We start from the raw sequence: 24,752 nt of genomic DNA, 5'->3' as shown, positions 1-24,752 counted from the left end.
CCCCAAATATACGGTCATGCCAGGATACTCCAACAAGACACAATGATCCTACCCAGTACAGATCTATGCAAACCTATTGAATACATCCACACCCCCTTTGAAGCATTGCTCTCAACCAGAGAAGACTGGGAGCAAGGCCAGCCGGGCCCTACAGAGGCAGTCAATTTCTACACTGACGGCTCAAAATTAAATAATCAAGTCGGAGGAGGTATATACTCCGATCAACTTAATATCAGGAAATCCTTCAGACTTCCGGATCACTGTAGCGTCTTCCAGGCGGAAGTATTTGTCATAATTGAAGCTTTGATGCTTCTGAACGATGCAAACTGTCAGAAAAAACTGATTAACATCTATAGTGATAGTCAGGCGGCTATCAGGTCGATTATCTCGACCAATACAAACTCCCACACCATATCAAACTGCCGCAAATCTCTGCACGAGATGGCTCTGCAGTTTAAAATTTACCTGATATCAGTCCCGGGTCACCGGAACATTACAGGCAATTGTATTGCAGATGAGCTGGCCAGGCATGGCACTACCGTTCCTCTCCTTCCGGACAAGGAGAACATTGGTATGCCGATGGTCACCTGCAAGCTTAACATTAAAAACCAATATAAGAAACTTGCGAGCCTAGCATGGACACATGTTAAGCACTGTCGCATCTCTCGCCAGACATGGCCAATCATTGACGCGAAGAGAACTTCGGAACTATTAAGACTAAACCGTACCGAGTGCGGAATGGTAATACGAGTGTTAACAGGCCTCTGGTTGGTTGGCACACACGCAAGCAGATTGGGCGCGCCCCGAAACGATTTCTGCAGAAGCTGCAGGGACGAGGAGGAAGAGGAAACGGTGGAACACCTGTTCTGTTCCTGCCCGGCCCTGAGGAGATCTAGACTGTACCACTTAGGGAATCCCTTCATGAGCAGTCTATCTGAACTGGCGAACATAAGCCTAAAACGAATAATAAAATTCATTAAAGCAACCGGATGGGAATTATGCTAAGCCAGCTGCAATAAAGGCAGCAGATTTTTAGGAAAGGGGATACAGATCCACGCGGTACCACAATGGACCTTTTAAGGACTAAGTGTGTCAATGATTTGGCAGCCGCTCTAACCTAACCTAACCTAACCCAAGGAAAGTTGGTTAAAAGAACTGTCATTATCATAAATCAATTTTTCTTCTTTGCCAACATATCTTATTACTCCTTTTTCTGTGCCTATTACAGCTCCTATTTTTTTCAATAGGTTCTAACCTATTAGAAAGTCTGATTTTAACCCATCTATTTCATAAAATGTGTAACGCGTATCGAAGATCGTTATCATGTGATAATATTTAATTATAGAATATCCATTAACCGTAGATACTCTTATATATATAGGAAGCTCGTTTTTGTTTTTATAAATCCCTGTTTTGATATAGCAGGAGGTTGCTCCTGTGTCAACTAAAATTTTAAGTTTTTTATTTATTTTGCTATCATATCGTATTAAGTAGGGTAATCCTACTCCGGATTCTGGCCTAAAAAATGGTCCTCTTCGATATTATTTAATCGCATAGTTTTGTTTGCCCGTTGGTTAACCGTACCTGTTGGTTCCCTTTTGTTCTGCGAACTATTTTGCGGAGTTGTTTGTGTCTCCTCCTTTTTATTTTGGTTCCATTTATTCTGGTTATAGTTGTTGCTGCCATAACCGTTATAACCCTGATTGTATTTTGGCCTATTCTGAATCTGTAAAGATTCATCAACTTCCATCGGTTCTGGCTTGTTTTGTTGAGCTTTATTGGAATTCCATTGATTATGGGAATTATATTGAGGAATAAACTGTCTGCCCTGATTCCCATTATGATTTTTATTCTGATTATAATTGTTTCTATTTTGGCTATCGGGTTGGTTAAACCTCAAGTTGTAAGTATTCCTCTGATTGCTATTATAGTTATTATGGTTACCTTGCCTGGGGTTTTTATTTGAGTTTTGGTACCCGTATAAATTTGACTCATAATTTTTGCGCTGTGATGATGTAAAATTGCTTGCCAATTGGGCCCTCAAATTATTGCTTTCTAGTTCTTGTACTAATGCCATAGCGTTCGGTAAGTCTGGGGGATTCATAGAAAATATTACGTACCCTAAGTGCTGTCTTATTGTGTTTTTCGTTCATTTCAGCAGTTAATGGTTTATTTCTCCCGTAAGTAATAATGGTTTTATTTATTAGAAGAGTTAGTTTTTTGTTAACTAACCCATAATATTCCATTATGGACAGTTTCCCTTCACTTAGCAGGTCAAAATTTAATACTGTCCCACTGTGTGTTACGGCATTGTTTGCTGTACGAGTTATTTTGTTTCTCAAGATTGACATTGCACAAAAGAATCTTTCGCAACCTCTAGCATATTGCCCCATGGCTATTTCTGCTGATTCCCTCCAACTCACATATTTGTCTTCTTCTCCTTTAAACTCCCTGACTGATTTGATAATTTCGAATGAAGTTTCACATTTAATATTCGGGTCAATGACTTCTACTTGAAAATCTTCAACCTTTTTTTATATTTTGATATAGTTGTGCTTTTAAACTCACGATCTCATTTCTTAAAGGATTCAACTCATTATTTACAATAGGTGCAATTAAATCGCTCACTTGGTTATTAACTTGGCTGCTAGAAGCCATTGCAGGTTGGGGTAGAGGCATGGTGAGAATTCTTCCACCTTGTTTGATTTTATTTAAAATTTTTTCTTATAGTACTTAAATAAAATATAATAAAATAAACAGTATACGCTCACTACTTGTCTTCTTTTCTTCCTGGGCTTAATATGAGGTCTTCTGTCTTCCTTGATGATCCTTCTGGGGTCGTCCTTCTTGGTTGTTTTAGCGAGGGATGGCCCTCAGCTCTTCCTTCAATTTATTTTTGTGATTGTTAATTTTTAGCGAGGGATTGCCCTCAGCTCTTCCTTCGGTTTGTTTTCTGATCGTCTTTATTTAGCGAGGGATTGCCCTCAGCTCTTCCTTCTTGTTGAATTTGCATTAGTAATTGTATTTGAAAACCTTTCACTTTTACAGATTTAAAATTTTTGTTCAGTTTTGTGAATTATTTTTTTGAGACCGTTTAGTTAGTTTAGACCGTTAGTTGGACTCAAGAGAGTCGGGAAATCGGATAATCAAATTCTCTGCTCGATTGGTGTTGACCGGATGCTTGTGTTTACATTAGCTGGACCCACCTTAGTTTATGTTAGGAGGACTGCGGCGCAATTGAATCTTAGTAATTAACTTCAATTGAAGTGGGGGAGCTAATTGGGATTCTGTGGGAACGGTGAGTAAGGGGATCCCAGCTAAGATTTTTTTATAAGAAATTGTTTACGACTTGGGTAAGGCGGCTGGGCGCTCGAACTGGAAGGCGTTCTCAGCTAAGAATTGTATATGAAGAGTTGGTTTTTAAATTGGGTAAAGAGGCTGGGATCATGGGCTGGATAACTTGCATACTACAGTGTAATAGATCCACCGATCTATGCTTATCTTGCCGATCCTCAGCAAGTTGTCTGAAGATACTCGCCATCGCTCCGCGATATTATCAGGAAAAGCTTCGTCCCAGTCCAGAACGGTCTGCGTGCCATCTGCCTGCCTTATCTTGGCCAAGATAACCTCCTTCAATATTAGCTTTCCCGAGATGATGACCAGTGCAATGAGACACAGCGGGTCGAACAAACTAGCTATAATGGACAAGATCATCCTCTTCGTGGAGCTGACTGGAATCTCGAAGTTGATCTGGTACTTAAAACATTCCTTATTTGGGAGCCAATTCATTCCTAAAGCCTTTATAGGATCTGTAGTGTCCCAACTTAACAGGGTCAGACTGCAATGGTACTCTGACGGAATCGAGAGCAAAACTCTCTATAGTATGTCCTCCAGAAAGAATGTCGTCTTCAAATATTTCGTTCATCAGCAACTCCTCCGCCTTAGGGAATGAAAGCTGCTCATCCTTCGCCAGCTGTTGAATAACTCTTATAGCTGTGAACGGCGCTAAAGCCGCCCCAAAGGTTAATGTCGATAATGCATAAACGTTGATGCCTACAGTTGGCGCATTTTGCTAAAGCGAAAAGTACTCCTCGATCTCCTCCACATATTTTTTCCACCGCCCCGGATTGTTCGACAGACGCCTTTCCAATTGCATAAATCGATTCAGCGCCATTTGATGAGATATCCCTAATACCATTCTTGGATCCAAATATGCTTTAAAGGGCAATCGTACTACGTAGCGGCCATCCGATCGACGCGCATGAGCTTTCTTGAAAAATTTTTCGCACCACATAACCTCCTCCGTTTCTGTAGAGCGGTCAGGAGCCGACTCGACTTCGCAGAATCGCTTGAGCAATGATTCCGTGTCCAAAGTTACTTGATGACAGCGTAGTTCGCAAGAATTTCTAACTCCTTCTGTTCGTCCAGATAGTATCCAATCCAATCCTCGTTTCTGGCAGCATTATTTGTGCCAAGAGGTCCACTCCCAAGATGAGATCAATAATAATTTGGTTCGGTAATAATTTGGAACTGCCAACGGGAGCCCTTGAATGTGATCCCATCGCTTCGGCGAAAAGCTGAGACTGGGGAGGCAGGATGTTACGGAATTGTGCACATATGCGGGATCAACATCTAAAGAAAATGTGGAATTGATAATACTGTTGATTTCAAAGTTGACTGTATTCTTGCAACAATGACCGCCCCTTGACCTACCACAAAAATGGATGCTCTGGCGGCAGATCGTTTCAAATGATGGGACTGAAAAACGTGTTCAGATACTATGGTTGCCTCAAATCCTTGATCGACGAGAGCGTTGGTCGTTGGTCGGGTTTCTTACCATAATACGAGCCGTAGCGAGAAGTACATTTTTCGAGAAAAGGTTGGATGACGTCGCCGAATGACAAATGTAAGATGCGTGTGGATTTTGATCCGACCTTGACTGTATGTTGTGTGCAGACACTGTTTGATTGAACGTCCCACTACTCGACTGAAAAAGGTATCATTGGAAAGCATTTTCAAGCCCTTTCCAATGGTATAATTTTCTCTGTTCTAAAACAAAAACTGCACATTTTGAACAAAACTCACATAATTAAAATTTTACACCTTCGCGCACAAGCAGTCATGAGCAAGGACTCGAGGGTAGGGGGTGAGGATCGGGTTCGTGGGTACGCACGTTCACATTCTCCTGCTCATTCTGAGAAGATAAAGAGGGGTCACAATATTTGAAATGCAATAAAACGGGAGGGTTCCGTGGAATACCAAACACACTGAGTATGGGATGAGTATACGCTTGCAATTAAAAACAACTCATACAAAATACATTTAAAGCCGCCTAAAAAACCTCCGCAACCGCTTTTAATAGCTGCTATTAGCTTAAGGCTATAGGGGTGTGAAATTATTAGGAAAAGATTCTTGTATTTTTTTTAAATATAAAATAGAGCTACTGGTTCCGCAACCTGGTGGCAACCACACATCCTAGAAAATACTAAACGATAATTTCGTATTTTCTAACACTGCTTGTCAGAGGGCTTGCACCCGCCATTTGCGTTTTTTCGTTCTCTTATTTCTGATCTTTCGGCCAAAGCACACGCGTTTTAAATCAAATCGAATTTTGCAAAGAAGTGCTAAGTCCACGAGTGTATATATATATGCACCATATCGGGCTTAATAACCGCCCAGCAAGACAAAAGACTAATAAGTAAACCACCACAAAGCTATTTCCAAACGCCCAAAGTGGCTGGCGTAATTTAGCTGGCACCGATCGCAACATCCAACTTATAGTTGAAAAACTAACTAGGTGAGCATAGGGAATTTAATATTTTTCAATAATTGTGTACTAATGGATAAACGAAAGTAGGAGTGCGCAGCGCTATTTGATCAAATCGCCTGGTGCTCGTTTTGGCCCACTCTGGCTGCAAACACGTGGAGCGGGACTACTCGAGCCGAGCCACATACAGTTTACCAGTGCAAATTTAAGTTTCGAGCCAAGCTTTCCAACCGTTGTAAGACGAAGGAAAACTTAAGGTAAATAAAAGTAAACCCAGCCTTGACCAGTTAGTTATTATGTTTGCCGTTCCTAGATTGATACACGTGTTGTTCGCCATATTCTCCTGACCAGTTGCGAGTAACCTAACCCCGGACTGATGGTTAGCCATCGACACGTCCAACACGAGCGTATCGCGGATAAGCAGACACCCGGGACTCTTGTTCTAGCTGTTGAATCTGCCGCCTCGCAGCTAAGGATTCACTCCCGATCTCGGCAGCCGATCTGACTGTTGCATCGCTTTTGTAGTTTTTAGAATAGATTTAAATTTTATAGAAATTAAGCTTATTACACGGGTACAGTATGTATATTTGGACTTAGATTGACTGTTAACTAATAATATTTTGTAGTTCACTCAGCATACACACATCCTCGTTTACACACACCGTCCACAGGCCTGTCGACTGCACTGGAAACAGATTTAAAGTATTCATGTTGTAAGTACGGCATAGCCGACCGTCTGTTAACATCAATCTGAGCCAAGTAATATAACTATAGAATAACTATAGATTCAAGTTTCGACACCCGTGCTATTTTGTTGAAGACTACCTTTTTATACCCGTTACTCGTAGAGTAAAAGGGTATACTAGATTCGTCGGAAAGTATGTAACAGGCAGAAGGAAACGTTTCCGACCCCACAAAGTATATATATTCTTGATCAGGATCACTAGCCGAGTCGATCTAGCCATGTCCGTCTGTCCGTCTGTCCGTCTGTCCGTCTGTCCGTCTGTCCGTCTGTCCGTCTCTCCGTCTGTCCGTCTGTCCGTCTGTCTGTCCGTCCGGATGAACGTCCGGAAACTATGGGAGCTAGGCTATTGAGATTTGGCGTGCAGATTCCTGAGCTTCTTACGCAGCGCAAGTTTGTTTCAGCACAGTGCCACGCCCACTCTAACGCCCACAAACCGCCCAAAACTGTGGCTCCTACAGTTTTGATGCTAGAATAAAAATTTTAACTGAAATGTATTGTTCTCACCAATACCTATCGATTGACCCAAAAAAAAGTTTGCCACGCCCTTTTTAACGCCCACAAACCGCGAAAACCTGTGACGCCCACAATTTTCATGCTAGATAAAAAATTTTAACTGAAATGTATTGGTCTCGTCGATACCTATCGATTGATCCAAAAAAAAATTTGCCACGCCCACTCTAACGCCCATAACGCTTAAATCTGTATACCTCCGGTAGGTGGCGCATTTTAATCTCGCTTTGCTGCTTGCATATCTCCATATAGCTGATTAACGGGTATCTGATAGTCGAGGTACTCGACTATAGCGTTCTTCCTTGTTTCTTTTTAAAACTTAATTGTTAACGTAAATTTTTGAATAAAGAACATAAATGAAGTCATTTGTACCCATTATATGGTTAATCTGCCATGGGCAAGCTAACGTTAAGAAAATCATAAGCAGCCGCCATGGGCAACTTATCTTTAATTGAATTTTGGAATGAAGTATAAAATGAAGTGAATTTGTTTGCGAATTGGGACACCTGAAGTAACTGTGCATCAGTAATAAAGGCATTGGCCACATACGCAAAGCGAGCCTATGCAAGGTTGGGTGGGTTTTTGAAGAGGAATTAAAGGACATCTGCAATTCCTCACACTTAGTATAAAATTAGATTCTTTGAGCTTTGGTTTAGTTATTCAATAGTTTCCTACTCTGTCTACTATTTAAGTTTATGTGACGGCGCGGTTCTCTAGGTAGCCAAAACCCCACTCCCATTTTCCCTGAGCACAGCCGACCCTGTAGGCAGAGTACGCTGCCAGATAGCCGCACACATTGTCGTGTTCGTTACATATTCTTTGGCGCCCAACGTGGGGCGATCGGAAATCAGGAAAATACCGTGTCTCGAGAAGATAACAGATTTAATTTTTCGTGTCGCTACCCAATGCAATATTCTAAAGTAAAATCCAATTTTTTTTGTATAGTTTCCTAATTTGAGCCTTAATGTGATACTTTGGAATTCAGACATCGCGCGTTCTTGCAGGTGCTGAACCTAGATTATGTTATCGCTCAATCCTAATTCCCATATCAACAATAAATGAATTGCTTCGGAATGTGAGATTTGGGGAAAAGCTCGAATTCGCACCAAGCAACTTTATTCTTTTATTAATCACATTTGATACACCTAAGAAAAGTCATTAGAGATTTAATTTGTTGGAAATTTCTAGCAAGTACTCATGATTAAATTTTTAGAGATCAAACATTAAGTCATTACTGCTTTGAGATTTGTTTAGCTGAATAGTTTTTGGAAAGACACTCAGCAGTAGTGCACTTGCTTCCTAATATTAAAAGTCTTTTGCTCAACCGAAACCCTAATTTTATATTAATATTCATTTGATGCACGGTAACTAAAGGATAGTCCCAATTTTAAATCAGAGTTTTTTATATTTACAATATTTGAGAAATTATTATAATACTACAACATGTCAGTTCAGCCTAATCGAGACGAGGTTGCAGTCACCGATAGTGGAGATGAACGTTCTCTTTGTATTATTTGCAATGATACTATGGTAATAGATACTGAACTTGCAGAAACCCCTTGTAGACATAAATTTCACAGAACATGCGTGGTACTGTGGTTAGGAACTAATGAAACTTGTCCGCTTTGCCGAAGTGCTTGTACCCTGGTACAACTGATAACCTTTCCTGCTGCTCAACCGAATAGGTCTACTAATGATACTAATAGGGAAGTTCGAGGTGCTTCTGCCAATCAAGCTACTGGTGCCGTTAACCGAACTAGACCAAACACAAGAGCGAATTCCCATCAAAACTCAACGAATCAGAGAGCACACTCTAGCTTGAGAAGCCAAAACACAACACATAGATCAACTGAACGTTCTAGCATTTCCGAAACTCGAGTACAGCAGTTAATCACAGACTCCTTAGAAACCTTTCGCGTTAGCATGGTTGCAGCAGTAGCGGATGAGATCAGTAATACGATGCGAAACCTTCAGTTGGCTAATAATTCCCAAAATCTGCGAAATAATATCCCTGTAGAAAATCCTGGTAACTTAAATCGATCCAATGCAAGCAGAGTTGATAGTAATCAAGGCTCTAGTATACGATTGCCTTCAGGTGATCCTTTGACACAAGCCGTATATCGTCCTGACAAAGTTTCAAGCGTTATTTCTAATTGGAATGTGAACTTTACTGGCATGGCAAATGACATGCCTGTTGAAGACTTCATCTATAGGATAAATAGTTTGACTATACAATGTCTAAACGCAAACTGGAATTTGCTATACCAATTTGCAAACGTACTATTTTCCGGACCAGCTTTACAATTTTACTGGCGTTTCCAGAGAACTTCAAGTGAACCGAATTGGTTTCACCTGTGTACAAGTCTCCGTGAACGGTATAGAGAACAGCGCACTGACGAAGAGATTAAAGACTCTCTTCGACATAGGTAGCAGAAAAGCGGAGAAAATTTTGACGATTTTCTAGATGCTATCCTAACGATTGCAGATGCTTTGCGTGAGCCTATGTCCGACAGTGAACTAGTTACCAACGTTAAAAAGAACATTAAACCTGAATTACGACTAGAATCATTACATGTTTTGACCCCAAACATTGCCTCCTTAAGAGCAGAGTGCCACAAACACGAACGATTTCTCATTAGCATGGCAGGTAGATCGGCAGCCCGGCCTCCTCCAAACCGGCGATTTGTAAATGAGCTAGTGCAGGTTGAAGAGCCTAGGGAAGAAGAGAATTATCAAACATTGAACGACGTAGAAATAAATGCGATGCGCAATGCTGAGCGTTATAAATGTTGGAATTGTGAGGAAACCGGACACAGATATCATGATTGCCTCAAAGCCAGACGCATATTTTGCTATGGGTGTGGTCGTCTTGACACTTATAAGCCTAGTTGCTTGAAATGTAATCCCCCGTCGGAAAACTCGTAAGGGGATGTCCATCAATTCTGACTGGTGGATATCCTGTTTCAAACTCAGCATCAATAGTAGGTATTAATCATCTTCCATCTTTTAATTTAAGTAACTCTCAACCTGACTCGACAACATATAACCCAGAATTAGACAATCCCAACTTTATGTTAATTAAAAACACTACAGAGCCCTCACGAAACTTTAAAATTATCCCCTACCATGAAAGAGTACGTAACTATTATCAACGCAGAGCGGAAATATTTACACTACGAATTAATTCCGCCAACAAATCTCGATCGGCTAATCGAATGTGTTCATTTTGGAAACAGCAGCGAAAAATGAAGAAATATGTCGTATCCTCTATTGTTAGGCAGGACAATGACAACCGTCCTTACATCGCTTTGGAATTATTTAACAAAACCTTCATGGCCTTGCTTGATAGTGGAGCTAACAAATGCGTAGTAGGTGGTAAATTGGCTAAGCTTGTTCCTACAGATCATCCAGGGTTAAGGAAGTTAAAATGTTATTTTCGTACAGCCGACGGACAAAATCAAAACGTCACCGCTACCATTGTCGTTCCGATTCACTATAGCTCCTTATCTCAGGATGTAGAATTTTTAATAGTACCCAGTATTAAACAAGATATAATCTGCGGAATGGATTTTTGGAAACTATTTGGTCTTCGAATATCCAGTCCAACGACTATTTCCGAAATTTCTGACTCCAATGATTTAAGTGACACAGTCTTGCTTAATGCAACCGACCGAAACCGATTACAAGCTGTTATCGAATTCTTTCCATCGTCTGAAAAAAGTGGTTTAGGTAAAACAACCCTAATTGAACATCATATTGACACCGGTGCAGCAAAAGCAATTAAGCAAAGATATTACAACCTATCTCCAGCCAAAGAGCTTAAGTTATGCCAAGAAGTAGACCGCATGATTAGTCTGGGAGTACTAGAAGAAGCGCCCGCGTCCTCATGGTCTTCTACGGCAGTCTTGGTCGTAAAACCAGGCAAAGTGAGAATTTGCTTAGATTCTAGGAAGCTTAATTCTGTTACAGTAAAGGATGCTTATCCTACTCCTCTTATTGAAGGTTTACTAAGTCGCTTACCTCCAGTACACTGCATATCGAAAATTGATTTAAAAGATGCGTTTTGGCAGATATGTCTAGACGAAGAATCGAAACCAAAAACCGCAATAACTATACCCAACCGTCCTTTATATCAATTTACACGAATGCCTTTCGGACTAACTAATGCTCCGCAAACACTTTGTAGACTTATGGATAAAGTAATACCTTATAGAATGAAATCACACGTGATGGTATATTTAGATGACCTATTAGTCATGTCTTCAAGTTTAGAAGAGCATCTTTCTCATCTGGCCGAAGTCGCTACGCAACTTCGAAAGGCAGGTCTTACTATTAATATCGCCAAAAGTCAGTTTTGCTTAAAGAAAATCGATTACTTAGGGTACATTGTTGGAGAGGAAACTTTGCAAGTGAATCCCAATAAAGTAACCGCCGTGTCCAACTTTTCTGTTCCAAAAACCAAACGTCAACTTAAGAGATTCCTCGGGATGACCGGTTGGTATCAACGGTTTATTAACCAATATTCGGAATAAACCTTCCACCTAACCGAGTTGTTGCGAGGAAAAGAATTTCACTGGAATGATAACGCCCAAGTTTCTTTTGAACAATTGAAAAAGGCTCTGACCACTGCTCCATTATTAGTACATCCTAATTACGAAAAACCGTTTATAGTGCAGTGTGATGCCTCGATCAATGGTGTGGGAGCGCTTCTAGCTCAATGTAATGAAAACGGAATAGAACGCCCTATTGCATATATGTCTAAGAAGCTTAATAGATCTCAAAGATATTAATCTACTACGGAACTTGAATGCTTAGCAGTAGTTTTAGCTATTAAAAGATTTCGAATGTATATTGTGGGTCATGAATTTACTGTTGTGACTGATCATGCAAGTCTCCGATGGCTCATGACGCAGCAAGACCTTCAAGGAAGACTTGCTAGGTGGGCACTCAAACTTCAAGGATTTAATTTTAACATAGAACATTGTCGAGGTAGTGAAAATGAATCCGAATTCTTTCAATCCTCCAGCTATTCGCAACTTAAAGAAAAGTTAACGCAGTCTCAACTACCGGATTTTCAAGTAATAGATGGTTTTCTTTATCACCGGGTTGGTTTCTCTAACAGTTCCTCCGAGCATCCGGAAGACTCCTGGAAGCTTGTGGTTGCGGTCGAGCTTAGAGAAGGTGTAATCAAGGCAGCTCACGATCAGCAGTCTTCTTCTCATTGCGGTATAGCTAAATGTTTGGAAAATATTCGAAGAAAGTTTTACTGGCCGCGTATGGTTGTAGACGTTCGCAATTACATCAAAAACTGTGAGATTTGTAGGACTACAAAATACCCCACGCAGAAACTTAAGCCACCAATAGGACAACAAATTGTTAGCGAACGAGTATTTCAAAGACTCTATATAGACTTTATTGGTCCCTTCCCAAGGACGAAAAGAGGTAATATAGGAATCTTTATAGTACTCGATCATCTATCGAAATTCACGTTTCTTAAACCGGTAAAGAAGTTTACAACTCAAGTCGTCGTGTCATACCTGAAAGAGGAAATTTTTGATTGTTACGGAACGCCTGAGGTAATAGTAAGCGATAATGGTTCGCAATTCAAAAGTCATGAATTTTCTTCTTTTCTTTCTAAGCATGGCATTACCCACACTTGCACCGCAGCCTATTCGCCGCAGTCCAATGCCGCAGAAAGAGTTAATAGGTCTATTAATGCTGCATTGAGAGCCTATACCCGATCCGATCAGAGAGAATGGGATAGATATCTTAGTAGTATAAACTGTTCTCTGCGTCGTCATATACACCAGTCAATAGCTGAATCTCCATTCTTTGTTGTTTTCGGGCAGCATATGATTTGTCACGGAAAAGATTATAAATTACTCAAAAATCTCAATTTGCTTAATGAAAGTTCCTTACGACTAAACCGACAAGACCAATTCTCTACGTTACGTTTTGACCTCCAAAAGCATTTAGACAAAGCTTATGAAAAGAATCAGCAATCCTATAACCTCCGATCTAGGCCTCGATCTTTTCAGGTAGGAGACGAGGTAATTAAACGAAACTTCGCCCTTAGCAATGCCGCCGACCACTTTAATGCTAAGCTTGCACCGGTAGGAATAAAGGTCCGTGTCAACCAAAGACTGGGAAACTCTCTCTATTTACTTGAGGATTTAAAAGGAAAGGAATTAGGAACATATCATGCAAAGCATATTTGGTAACAGTAGACACCCTTTTTCAGGTTTTATCTTTGTCATAAAGACTAAAGATTAATCCTGTGCTGTAGGGGTGTGAAATTATTAGGAAAAAATTCTTGTATTTTTTTTAAATATAAAATAGAGCTACTGGTTCCGCAACCTTGTGGCAACCACACATCCTAGAAAATACTAAACGATAATTTCGTATTTTCTAACACTGCTTGTCAGAGGGCTTGCACCCGCCATTTGCGTTTTTTCGTTCTCTTATTTCTGATCTTTCGGCCAAAGCACACGCGTTTTAAATCAAATCGAATTTTGCAAAGAAGTGCTAAGTCCACGTGTGTATATATATATGCACCATATCGGGCTTAATAACCGCCCAGCAAGACAAAAGACTAATAAGTAAACCACCACAAAGCTATTTCCAAACGCTCAAAGTGGCTGGCGTAATTTAGCTCGCACCGATCGCAACATCCAACTTATAGTTGAAAAACTAATTAGGTGAGCATAGGGAATTTAATATTTTTCAATAATTGTGTACTAATGGATAAACGAAAGTAGGAGTGCGCAGCGCTCTTTGATCAAATCGCCTGGTGCCCACTCTGGCTGCCAACACGTGGAGCGGGACTACTCGAGCCGAGCCACATACAGTTTACCAGTGCAAATTTAAGTTTCGAGCCAAGCTTTCCAACCGTTGTAAGACGAAGGAAAACTTAAGGTAAATAAAAGTAAACCCAGCCTTGACCAGTTAGTTATTATGTTTGCCGTTCCTAGATTGATACACGAGTTGTTCGCCATATTCTCCTGACCAGTTGCGAGTAACCTAACCCCGGACTGATGGTTAGCCATCGACACGTCCAACACGAGCGTATCGCGGATAAGCAGACACCCGGGACTCTTGTTCTAGCTGTTGAATCTGCCGCCTCGCAGCTAAGGATTCACTCCCGATCTCGGCAGCCGATCTGACTGTTGCATCGCTTTTGTAGTTTTTAGAATAGATTTAAATTTTATAGAAATTAAGCTTATTACACGGGTACAGTATGTATATTTGGACTTAGATTGACTGTTAACTAATAATATTTTGTAGTTCACTCAGCATACACACATCCTCGTTTACACACACCGTCCACTGGCCTGTCGACTGCACTGGAAACAGATTTAAAGTATTCATGTTATAAGTACGGCATAGCCGACCGTCTGTTAACATCAATCTGAGCCAAGTAATATAACTACAGAATAACTATAGATTCAAGTTTCGACACCCGTGCTATTTTGTTGAAGACTACCTTTTTATACCCGTTACTCGTAGAGTAAAAGGGTATACTAGATTCGTCGGAAAGTATGTAACAGGCAGAAGGAAGCGTTTCCGACCCCACAAAGTATATATATTCTTGATCAGGATCACTAGCCGAGTCGATCTAGCCATGTCCGTCTGTCCGTCTGTCCGTCTCTCCGTCTGTCCGTCTGTCTGTCCGTCCGGATGAACGCTGAGATCTCGGAAACTATGGGAGCTAGGCTATTGAGATTTGGCGTGCAGATTCCTGAGCTTCTTACGCAGCGCAAGTTTGTTTCAGCACAGTGCCACGCCCACTCTAACGCCCACAAACCGCCCAAAACTGTGGCTCCTACAGTTTTGATGCTAGAATAAAAATTTTAACTGAAATGTATTGTTCTCACCAATACCTATCGATTGACCCAAAAAAAAGTTTAACTGAAATGTATTGGTCTCGTCGATACCTATCGATTGGTCCAAAAAAAAATTTGCCACGCCCACTCTAACGCCCATAACGCTTAAATCTGTATACCTCCGGTAGGTGGCGCATTTTAATCTCGCTTTGCTGCTTGCATATCTCCATATAGCTGATTAACGGGTATCTGATAGTCGAGGTACTCGACTATAGCGTTCTTCCTTGTTTCTTTTTAAAACTTAATTGTTAACGTAAATTTTTGAATAAAGAACATAAATGAAGTCATTTGTACCCATTATATGGTTAATCTGCCATGGGCAAGCTAACGTTAAGAAAATCATAAGCAGCCGCCATGGGCAACTTATCTTTAATTGAATTTTGGAATGAAGTATAAAATGAAGTGAATTTGTTTGCGAATTGGGACACCTGAAGTAACTGTGCATCAGTAATAAAGGCATTGGCCACATACGCAAAGCGAGCCTATGCAAGGTTGGGTGGGTTTTTGAAGAGGAATTAAAGGACATCTGCAATTCCTCACACTTAGTATAAAATTAGATTCTTTGAGCTTTGGTTTAGTTATTCAATAGTTTCCTACTCTGTCTACTATTTAAGTTTATGTGACGGCGCGGTTCTCTAGGTAGCCAAAACCCCACTCCCATTTTCCCTGAGCACAGCCGACCCTGTAGGCAGAGTACGCTGCCAGATAGCCGCACACATTGTCGTGTTCGTTACATATTCTTTGGCGCCCAACGTGGGGCGATCGGAAATCAGGAAAATACCGTGTCTCGAGAAGATAACAGATTTAATTTTTCGTGTCGCTACCCAATGCAATATTCTAAAGTAAAATCCAATTTTTTTTGTATAGTTTCCTAATTTGAGCCTTAATGTGATACTTTGGAATTCAGACATCGCGCGTTCTTGCAGGTGCTGAACCTAGATTATGTTATCGCTCAATCCTAATTCCCATATCAACAATAAATGAATTGCTTCGGAATGTGAGATTTGGGGAAAAGCTCGAATTCGCACCAAGCAACTTTATTCTTTTATTAATCACATTTGATACACCTAAGAAAAGTCATTAGAGATTTAATTTGTTGGAAATTTCTAGCAAGTACTCATGATTAAATTTTTAGAGATCAAACATTAAGTCATTACTGCTTTGAGATTTGTTTAGCTGAATAGTTTTTGGAAAGACACTCAGCAGTAGTGCACTTGCTTCCTAATATTAAAAGTCTTTTGCTCAACCGAAACCCTAATTTTATATTAATATTCATTTGATGCACGGTAACTAAAGGATAGTCCCAATTTTAAATCAGAGTTTTTTATATTTACAATATTTGAGAAATTATTATAATACTACAACATGTCAGTTCAGCCTAATCGAGACGAGGTTGCAGTCACCGATAGTGGAGATGAACGTTCTCTTTGTATTATTTGCAATGATACTATGGTAATAGATACTGAACTTGCAGAAACCCCTTGTAGACATAAATTTCACAGAACATGCGTGGTACTGTGGTTAGGAACTAATGAAACTTGTCCGCTTTGCCGAAGTGCTTGTACCCTGGTACAACTGATAACCTTTCCTGCTGCTCAACCGAATAGGTCTACTAATGATACTAATAGGGAAGTTCGAGGTGCTTCTGCCAATCAAGCTACTGGTGCCGTTAACCGAACTAGACCAAACACAAGAGCGAATTCCCATCAAAACTCAACGAATCAGAGAGCACACTCTAGCTTGAGAAGCCAAAACACAACACATAGATCAACTGAACGTTCTAGCATTTCCGAAACTCGAGTACAGCAGTTAATCACAGACTCCTTAGAAACCTTTCGCGTTAGCATGGTTGCAGCAGTAGCGGATGAGATCAGTAATACGATGCGAAACCTTCAGTTGGCTAATAATTCCCAAAATCTGCGAAATAATATCCCTGTAGAAAATCCTGGTAACTTAAATCGATCCAATGCAAGCAGAGTTGATAGTAATCAAGGCTCTAGTATACGATTGCCTTCAGGTGATCCTTTGACACAAGCCGTATATCGTCCTGACAAAGTTTCAAGCGTTATTTCTAATTGGAATGTGAAATTTACTGGCATGGCAAATGACATGCCTGTTGAAGACTTCATCTATAGGATAAATAGTTTGACTATACAATGTCTAAACGCAAACTGGAATTTGCTATACCAATTTGCAAACGTACTATTTTCCGGACCAGCTTTACAATTTTACTGGCGTTTCCAGAGAACTTCAAGTGAACCGAATTGGTTTCACCTGTGTACAAGTCTCCGTGAACGGTATAGAGAACAGCGCACTGACGAAGAGATTAAAGACTCTCTTCGACATAGGAAGCAGAAAAGCGGAGAAAATTTTGACGATTTTCTAGATGCTATCCTAACGATTGCAGATGCTTTGCGTGAGCCTATGTCCGACAGTGAACTAGTTACCAACGTTAAAAAGAACATTAAACCTGAATTACGACTAGAATCATTACATGTTTTGACCCCAAACATTGCCTCCTTAAGAGCAGAGTGCCACAAACACGAACGATTTCTCATTAGCATGGCAGGTAGATCGGCAGCCCGGCCTCCTCCAAACCGGCGATTTGTAAATGAGCTAGTGCAGGTTGAAGAGCCTAGGGAAGAAGAGAATTATCAAACATTGAACGACGTAGAAATAAATGCGATGTGCAATGCTGAGCGTTATAAATGTTGGAATTGTGAGGAAACCGGACACAGATATCATGATTGCCTCAAAGCCAGACGCATATTTTGCTATGGGTGTGGTCGTCTTGACACTTATAAGCCTAGTTGCTTGAAATGTAATCCCCCGTCGGAAAACTCGTAAGAGGATGTCCATCAATTCTGACTGGTGGATATCCTGTTTCAAACTCAGCATCAATAGTAGGTATTAATCATCTTCCATCTTCTAATTTTAGTAACTCTCAACCTGACTCGACAACATATAACCCAGAATTAGACAAACCCAACTGTATGTTAATTAAAAACACTACAGAGCCCTCACGAAACTTTAAAATTATCCCCTACCATGAAAGAGTACGTAACTATTATCAACGCAGAGCGGAAATATTTACACTACGAATTAATTCCGCCAACAAATCTTGATCGGCTAATCGAATGTGTTCATTTTGGAAACAGCAGCGAAAAATGAAGAAATATGTCGTATCCTCTATTGTTAGGCAGGACAATGACAACCGTCCTTACATCGCTTTGGAATTATTTAACAAAACCTTCATGGCCTTGCTTGATAGTGGAGCTAACAAATGCGTAGTAGGTGGTAAATTGGCTAAGCTTGTTCCTACAGATCATCCAGGGTTAAGGAAGTTAAAATGTTATTTTCGTACAGCCGACGGACAAAATCAAAACGTCACCGCTACCATTGTCGTTCCGATTCACTATAGCTCCTTATCTCAGGATGTAGAATTTTTAATAGTACCCAGTATTAAACAAGATATAATCTGCGGAATGGATTTTTGGAAACTATTTGGTCTTCGAATATCCAGTCCAACGACTATTTCCGAAATTTCTGACTCCAATGATTTAAGTGACACAGTCTTGCTTAATGCAACCGACCGAAACCGATTACAAGCTGTTATCGAATTCTTTCCATCGTCTGAAAAAAGTGGTTTAGGTAAAACAACCCTAATTGAACATCATATTGATTGCAGCAAAAGCAATTAAGCAAAGATATTACAACCTATCTCCAGCCAAAGAGCTTCAGTTATGCCAAGAAGTAGACCGCGTGATTAGTCTGGGAGTACTAGAAGAAGCGCCCGCGTCCTCATGGTCTTCTCCGGCAGTCTTGGTCGTAAAACCAGGCAAAGTGAGAATTTGCTTAGATTCTAGGAAGCTTAATTCTGTTACAGTAAAGGATGCTTATCCTACTCCTCTTATTGAAGGTTTACTAAGTCGCTTACCTCCAGTACACTGCATATCGAAAATTGATTTAAAAGATGCGTTTTGGCAGATATGTCTAGACGAAGAATCGAAACCAAAAACCGCAATAACTATACCCAACCGTCCTTTATATCAATTTACACGAATGCCTTTCGGACTAACTAATGCTCCGCAAACACTTTGTAGACTTATGGATAAAGTAATACCTTATAGAATGAAATCACACGTGATGGTATATTTAGATGACCTATTAGTCATGTCTTCAAGTTTAGAAGAGCATCTTTCTCATCTGGCCGAAGTCGCTACGCAACTTCGAAAGGCAGGTCTTACTATTAATATCGCCAAAAGTCAGTTTTGCTTAAAGAAAATCGATTACTTAGGGTACATTGTTGGAGAGGGAACTTTGCAAGTGAATCCCAATAAAGTAACCGCCGTGTCCAACTTTTCTGTTCCAAAATCCAAACGTCAACTTAAGAGATTCCTCGGGATGACCGGTTGGTATCAACGGTTTATTAACCAATATTCGGAATAAACCTTCCACCTAACCGAGTTGTTGCGAGGAAAAGAATTTCACTGGAATGATAACGCCCAAGTTTCTTTTGAACAATTGAAAAAGGCTCTGACCACTGCTCCATTATTAGTACATCCTAATTACGAAAAACCGTTTATAGTGCAGTGTGATGCCTCGATCAATGGTGTGGGAGCGCTTCTAGCTCAATGTAATGAAAACGGAATAGAACGCCCTATTGCATATATGTCTAAGAAGCTTAATAGATCTCAAAGGAATTACTCTACTACGGAACTTGAATGCTTAGCAGTAGTTTTAGCTATTAAAAGATTTCGAATGTATATTGAGGGTCATGAATTTACTGTTGTGACTGATCATGCAAGTCTCCGATGGCTCATGACGCAGCAAGACCTTCAAGGAAGACTTGCTAGGTGGGCACTCAAACTTCAAGGATTTAATTTTAACATAGAACATCGTCGAGGTAGTGAAAATGAATCCGAATTCTTTCAATCCTCCAGCTATTCGCAACTTAAAGAAAAGTTAACGCAGTCTCAACTACCGGATTTTCAAGTAATAGATGGTTTTCTTTATCACCGGGTTGGTTTCTCTAACAGTTCCTCCGAGCATCCGGAAGACTCCTGGAAGCTTGTGGTTGCGGTCGAGCTTAGAGAAGGTGTAATCAAGGCAGCTCACGATCAGCAGTCTTCTTCTCATTGCGGTATAGCTAAATGTTTGGAAAATATTCGAAGAAAGTTTTACTGGCCGCGTATGGTTGTAGACGTTCGCAATTACATCAAAAACTGTGAGATTTGTAGGACTACAAAATACCCCACGCAGAAACTTAAACCACCAATAGGACAACAAATTGTTAGCGAACGAGTATTTCAAAGACTCTATATAGACTTTATTGGTCCCTTCCCAAGGACGAAAAGAGGTAATATAGGAATCTTTATAGTACTCGATCATCTATCGAAATTCACGTTTCTTAAACCGGTAAAGAAGTTTACAACTCAAGTCGTCGTGTCATACCTGAAAGAGGAAATTTTTGATTGTTACGGAACGCCTGAGGTAATAGTAAGCGATAATGGTTCGCAATTCAAAAGTCATGAATTTTCTTCTTTTCTTTCTAAGCATGGCATTACCCACACTTGCACCGCAGCCTATTCGCCGCAGTCCAATGCCGCAGAAAGAGTTAATAGGTCTATTAATGCTGCATTGAGAGCCTATACCCGATCCGATCAGAGAGAATGGGATAGATATCTTAGTAGTATAAACTGTTCTCTGCGTCGTCATATACACCAGTCAATAGCTGAATCTCCATTCTTTGTTGTTTTCGGGCAGCATATGATTTGTCACGGAAAAGATTATAAATTACTCAAAAATCTCAATTTGCTTAATGAAAGTTCCTTACGACTAAACCGACAAGACCAATTCTCTACGTTACGTTTTGACCTCCAAAAGCATTTAGACAAAGCTTATGAAAAGAATGAGCAATCCTATAACCTCCGATCTAGGCCTCGATCTTTTCAGGTAGGAGACGAGGTAATTAAACGAAACTTCGCCCTTAGCAATGCCGCCGACCACTTTAATGCTAAGCTTGCACCGGTAGGTATAAAGGTCCGTGTCAACCAAAGACTGGGAAACTCTCTCTATTTACTTGAGGATTTAAACGGAAAGGAATTAGGAACATATCATGCAAAGGATATTTGGTAACAGTAGACACCCTTTTTCAGGTTTTATCTTTGTCATAAAGACTAAAGATTAATCCTGTGCTGTAGGGGTGTGAAATTATTAGGAAAAGATTCTTGTATTTTTTTTAAATATAAAATAGAGCTACTGGTTCCGCAACCTTGTGGCAACCACACATCCTAGAAAATACTAAACGATAATTTCGTATTTTCTAACACTGCTTGTCAGAGGGCTTGCACCCGCCATTTGCGTTTTTTCGTTCTCTTATTTCTGATCTTTCGGCCAAAGCACACGCGTTTTAAATCAAATCGAATTTTGCAAAGAAGTGCTAAGTCCACGTGTGTATATATATATGCACCATATCGGGCTTAATAACCGCCCAGCAAGACAAAAGACTAATAAGTAAACCACCACAAAGCTATTTCCAAACGCTCAAAGTGGCTGGCGTAATTTAGCTCGCACCGATCGCAACATCCAACTTATAGTTGAAAAACTAATTAGGTGAGCATAGGGAATTTAATATTTTTCAATAATTTTGTACTAATGGATAAACGAAAGTAGGAGTGCGCAGCGCTCTTTGATCAAATCGCCTGGTGCCCACTCTGGCTGCCAACACGTGGAGCGGGACTACTCGAGCCGAGCCACATACAGTTTACCAGTGCAAATTTAAGTTTCGAGCCAAGCTTTCCAACCGTTGTAAGACGAAGGAAAACTTAAGGTAAATAAAAGTAAACCCAGCCTTGACCAGTTAGTTATTATGTTTGCCGTTCCTAGATTGATACACGAGTTGTTCGCCATATTCTCCTGACCAGTTGCGAGTAACCTAACCCCGGACTGATGGTTAGCCATCGACACGTCCAACACGAGCGTATCGCGGATAAGCAGACACCCGGGACTCTTGTTCTAGCTGTTGAATCTGCCGCCTCGCAGCTAAGGATTCACTCCCGATCTCGGCAGCCGATCTGACTGTTGCATCGCTTTTGTAGTTTTTAGAATAGATTTAAATTTTATAGAAATTAAGCTTATTAAACGGGTACAGTATGTATATTTGGACTTAGATTGACTGTTAACTAATAATATTTTGTAGTTCACTCAGCATACACACATCCTCGCTTACACACACCGTCCACAGGCCTGTCGACTGCACTGGAAACAGATTTAAAGTATTCATGTTGTAAGTACGGCATAGCCGACCGTCTGTTAACATCAATCTGAGCCAAGTAATATAACTATATTCGGCCAAAGAGCTAGTGAGATGGCTCTGAGGGCGCCGAGCTGAAGGCTACCGAACGGGTCGCAGGTTGCGGATAGCGAGCGCCCTGGTTCTCCAGGGTAGCTACGAATAAGCGTGGAAGTTGGACACGGCCCGGCTACCGCCAAGCCCCCAACACGAAGCGCAAATAAGTAGCCCCGGACAGTCAGCGGGTATCTGCGCCGTAGCAGTACCGACGTCGCGCTTGTGCTGCCGCCTCCGACAAATAGCTCACACACACCCCTTCCCACACTCTTTGAACCTACCTCTTTCCCACCCACACAACTCATCTCACCCCGGGCTGGACTAAGGTGTCACTCGTACCGTGCCGAGAGTCAATCTGGCTGGGAGCCCGAGTCATCAAATAACTCAGTCTCAAACGGTGAGCTCAGGCAAGTGGCGACCGCCTGTTCTAAGTCAGCCTTACCCGGGTACGGCGGATCTCTGCCCGGGTGGACCTGTCCTTTCTCCGCAGCTCGTGGGATTTAACATGGAGAACTTAACAATTAATAAACAAAAAGACTGCACAAGACGAGAGCCCGACACTCTTATAAAGTCGGAAGTCGTAACCAACGACGAAAGTAAGAGCAAGATCACGGCTCTGACTACCCCAGTCCACGTGACGTCGACCCCTGCCAAGGCCAGCGAACAACGCAGCCGGCTAAGCCCAACTCGCCATAGCGACAAGCCCAAGCCTCCCACCAGTGTAGGTGTGGCTAACCAGCCACTCCAACCTGAGGGGAGCGCCAAAGCCGGTCTCGTGGTGAGTACCAGGGCAAAGGAGTTTAAGAGGGTACCACCTAACCAGGCAGGACCTTTTGAAAGAAAGAAGGCATCCAGGATCCTCAAACGGCTGGCCACCAATCCGATACGTGAGGATCAGACTTCGAAATTGGATTACCAGAAAATCCAAGAGGACATAGCCTGGGCGAAGGCAGTTATCCCAGATTTCGACATCGCTATGACTACCAACAACAAGCGAGAGAGGTCGATGGAGTCAGCTCAACCAGCGAGCAAGAAGGCCAAAGTAACCAACCCCGGCACATGGTCGAGATCCTTTGCGGAAGTGGTAAAGGATCGGAAGATCATTGGAGTCATCGACCAGAGCGATGAAGGCGGAAGGATCCCAAGAAACCATTGGGGTCTGGTTAGACGGGCCCTTGCGACAGTAGCCTTGAAAGTGCTGGACGAGAACCCAGGACCGCCACCCGATTGCACAGATGCAGGGTGGTACCAGGGCAACGTAAAGTTGATCGCCTGCGAAGACGAGAGATCGGCAGCACTCTACAAGGCTGCAATTGACAAAGTCGGCGAGGTCTACCCCGGGGCCAAGCTGGCAGTTTGTGAGGCTGCAGATATCCCGTCTCGACCGAGAGCGTGGCTGCCGTCTGAACCATCGGAACCAGAGGCTATACTCAGCCTGCTGACCAGGTTCAACCCAAAACTTCCAACAGACGGTTGGAAGGTGGTCAAGGTGGAGAAAACCGAGCGAGTCACCATGAGCGTGGTTATCCTCCTAAACCAGGCCTGCTTGGAACCCCTCGCAGCCCAACAGCACAGAGTGAACTACGGGTTCGACAAGGTGCAGCTTCGTATTTATGACACCGATAAAACAGCGGCAGACAACCTGGCTGCCTGTGCGTCGTACGAACCCCCGAGCGACGACGAACCAGATCACGAGGAGGCCACCCTCACCGGCTACGTGTCAACCGACTCGGAGCTGACGGAGAGCCTGAAACAGCTGTGCACCCAGGACACAACCCGACCAGGGCGCTCTGTCCTCCAGGACATAGCGGAGGAAGCGGAGGGTACCCAGCCCGACCCCAGTCCCAAAGATGGTGCAGTTTCTGCAAATTAATCTGCACCACAGCAAGGCAGCATCCGCTGCCCTCCTCACCCGCCTGGCAACAGGCAACATAGACGTAGTCCTCATTCAAGAGCCATGGATTGTTGGTAACAACATCTGTGGCCTATCAACCCCCCTATACAAGCTATTTTACACCAAGGACAAGGGTAAAACCAGAACCTGCATTCTTACAAAAACACACTTTAACACATTTCTTATTCCACAGTTTAGCGAAGGCGACCTTACCACGGTCAGACTGGAGCTAAACGAACACACCCATCACACCATAGCATCATTCTATCTGGCTCACGACTACGAAGGGCCACTACCAAACACCACTACACAAGAACTCATACGCACTCACTCATCTAAGGAACTCATCCTGGGTGGGGACGCTAACTCACACCACACACAATGGGGAAGTACAAACACCAACGAAAGGGGTGAGTTACTGTACGACTATCTCCTTCAATCAAATCTATTCATCTGCAACAAAGGTAATGACCCAACTTTCATCACTAGAAATAGGAGGGAAGTACTAGACATTACTCTAATATCTGATCCCTTACTTAACCATCTAGACGCGTGGAAGGTGGGGATCGAACACTCATTCTCGGACCACCGATACATAGAAT

At 41.8% G+C, this 24,752-nt stretch overlaps 1 protein-coding gene across 1 annotated transcript; it reads left to right on the top strand.

Annotated features, from left to right (window-relative positions):
- The first annotated feature begins 23,730 nt into the window (after positions 1-23,730).
- Positions 23,731-24,551, top strand: LOC139354807 (uncharacterized). Its single transcript, XM_070999051.1, has 2 exons — positions 23,731-24,284; positions 24,344-24,551. The coding sequence occupies exon 1, from the start codon at positions 23,770-23,772 to the stop codon at positions 24,127-24,129; it is 360 nt and encodes a 119-aa protein (XP_070855152.1). The 5' UTR covers positions 23,731-23,769; the 3' UTR covers positions 24,130-24,284; positions 24,344-24,551.
- Positions 24,552-24,752: the final 201 nt, after the last annotated feature.

The sequence above is a fragment of the Drosophila suzukii genome, unplaced genomic scaffold (assembly GCF_043229965.1).
Source record: "Drosophila suzukii unplaced genomic scaffold, CBGP_Dsuzu_IsoJpt1.0 scf_23, whole genome shotgun sequence".
Lineage (NCBI taxonomy): Eukaryota > Metazoa > Arthropoda > Insecta > Diptera > Drosophilidae > Drosophila > Drosophila suzukii.
Note: the sequence above shows the minus strand (reverse complement) of the source record. Positions and strands in the feature narration are given on the sequence as shown.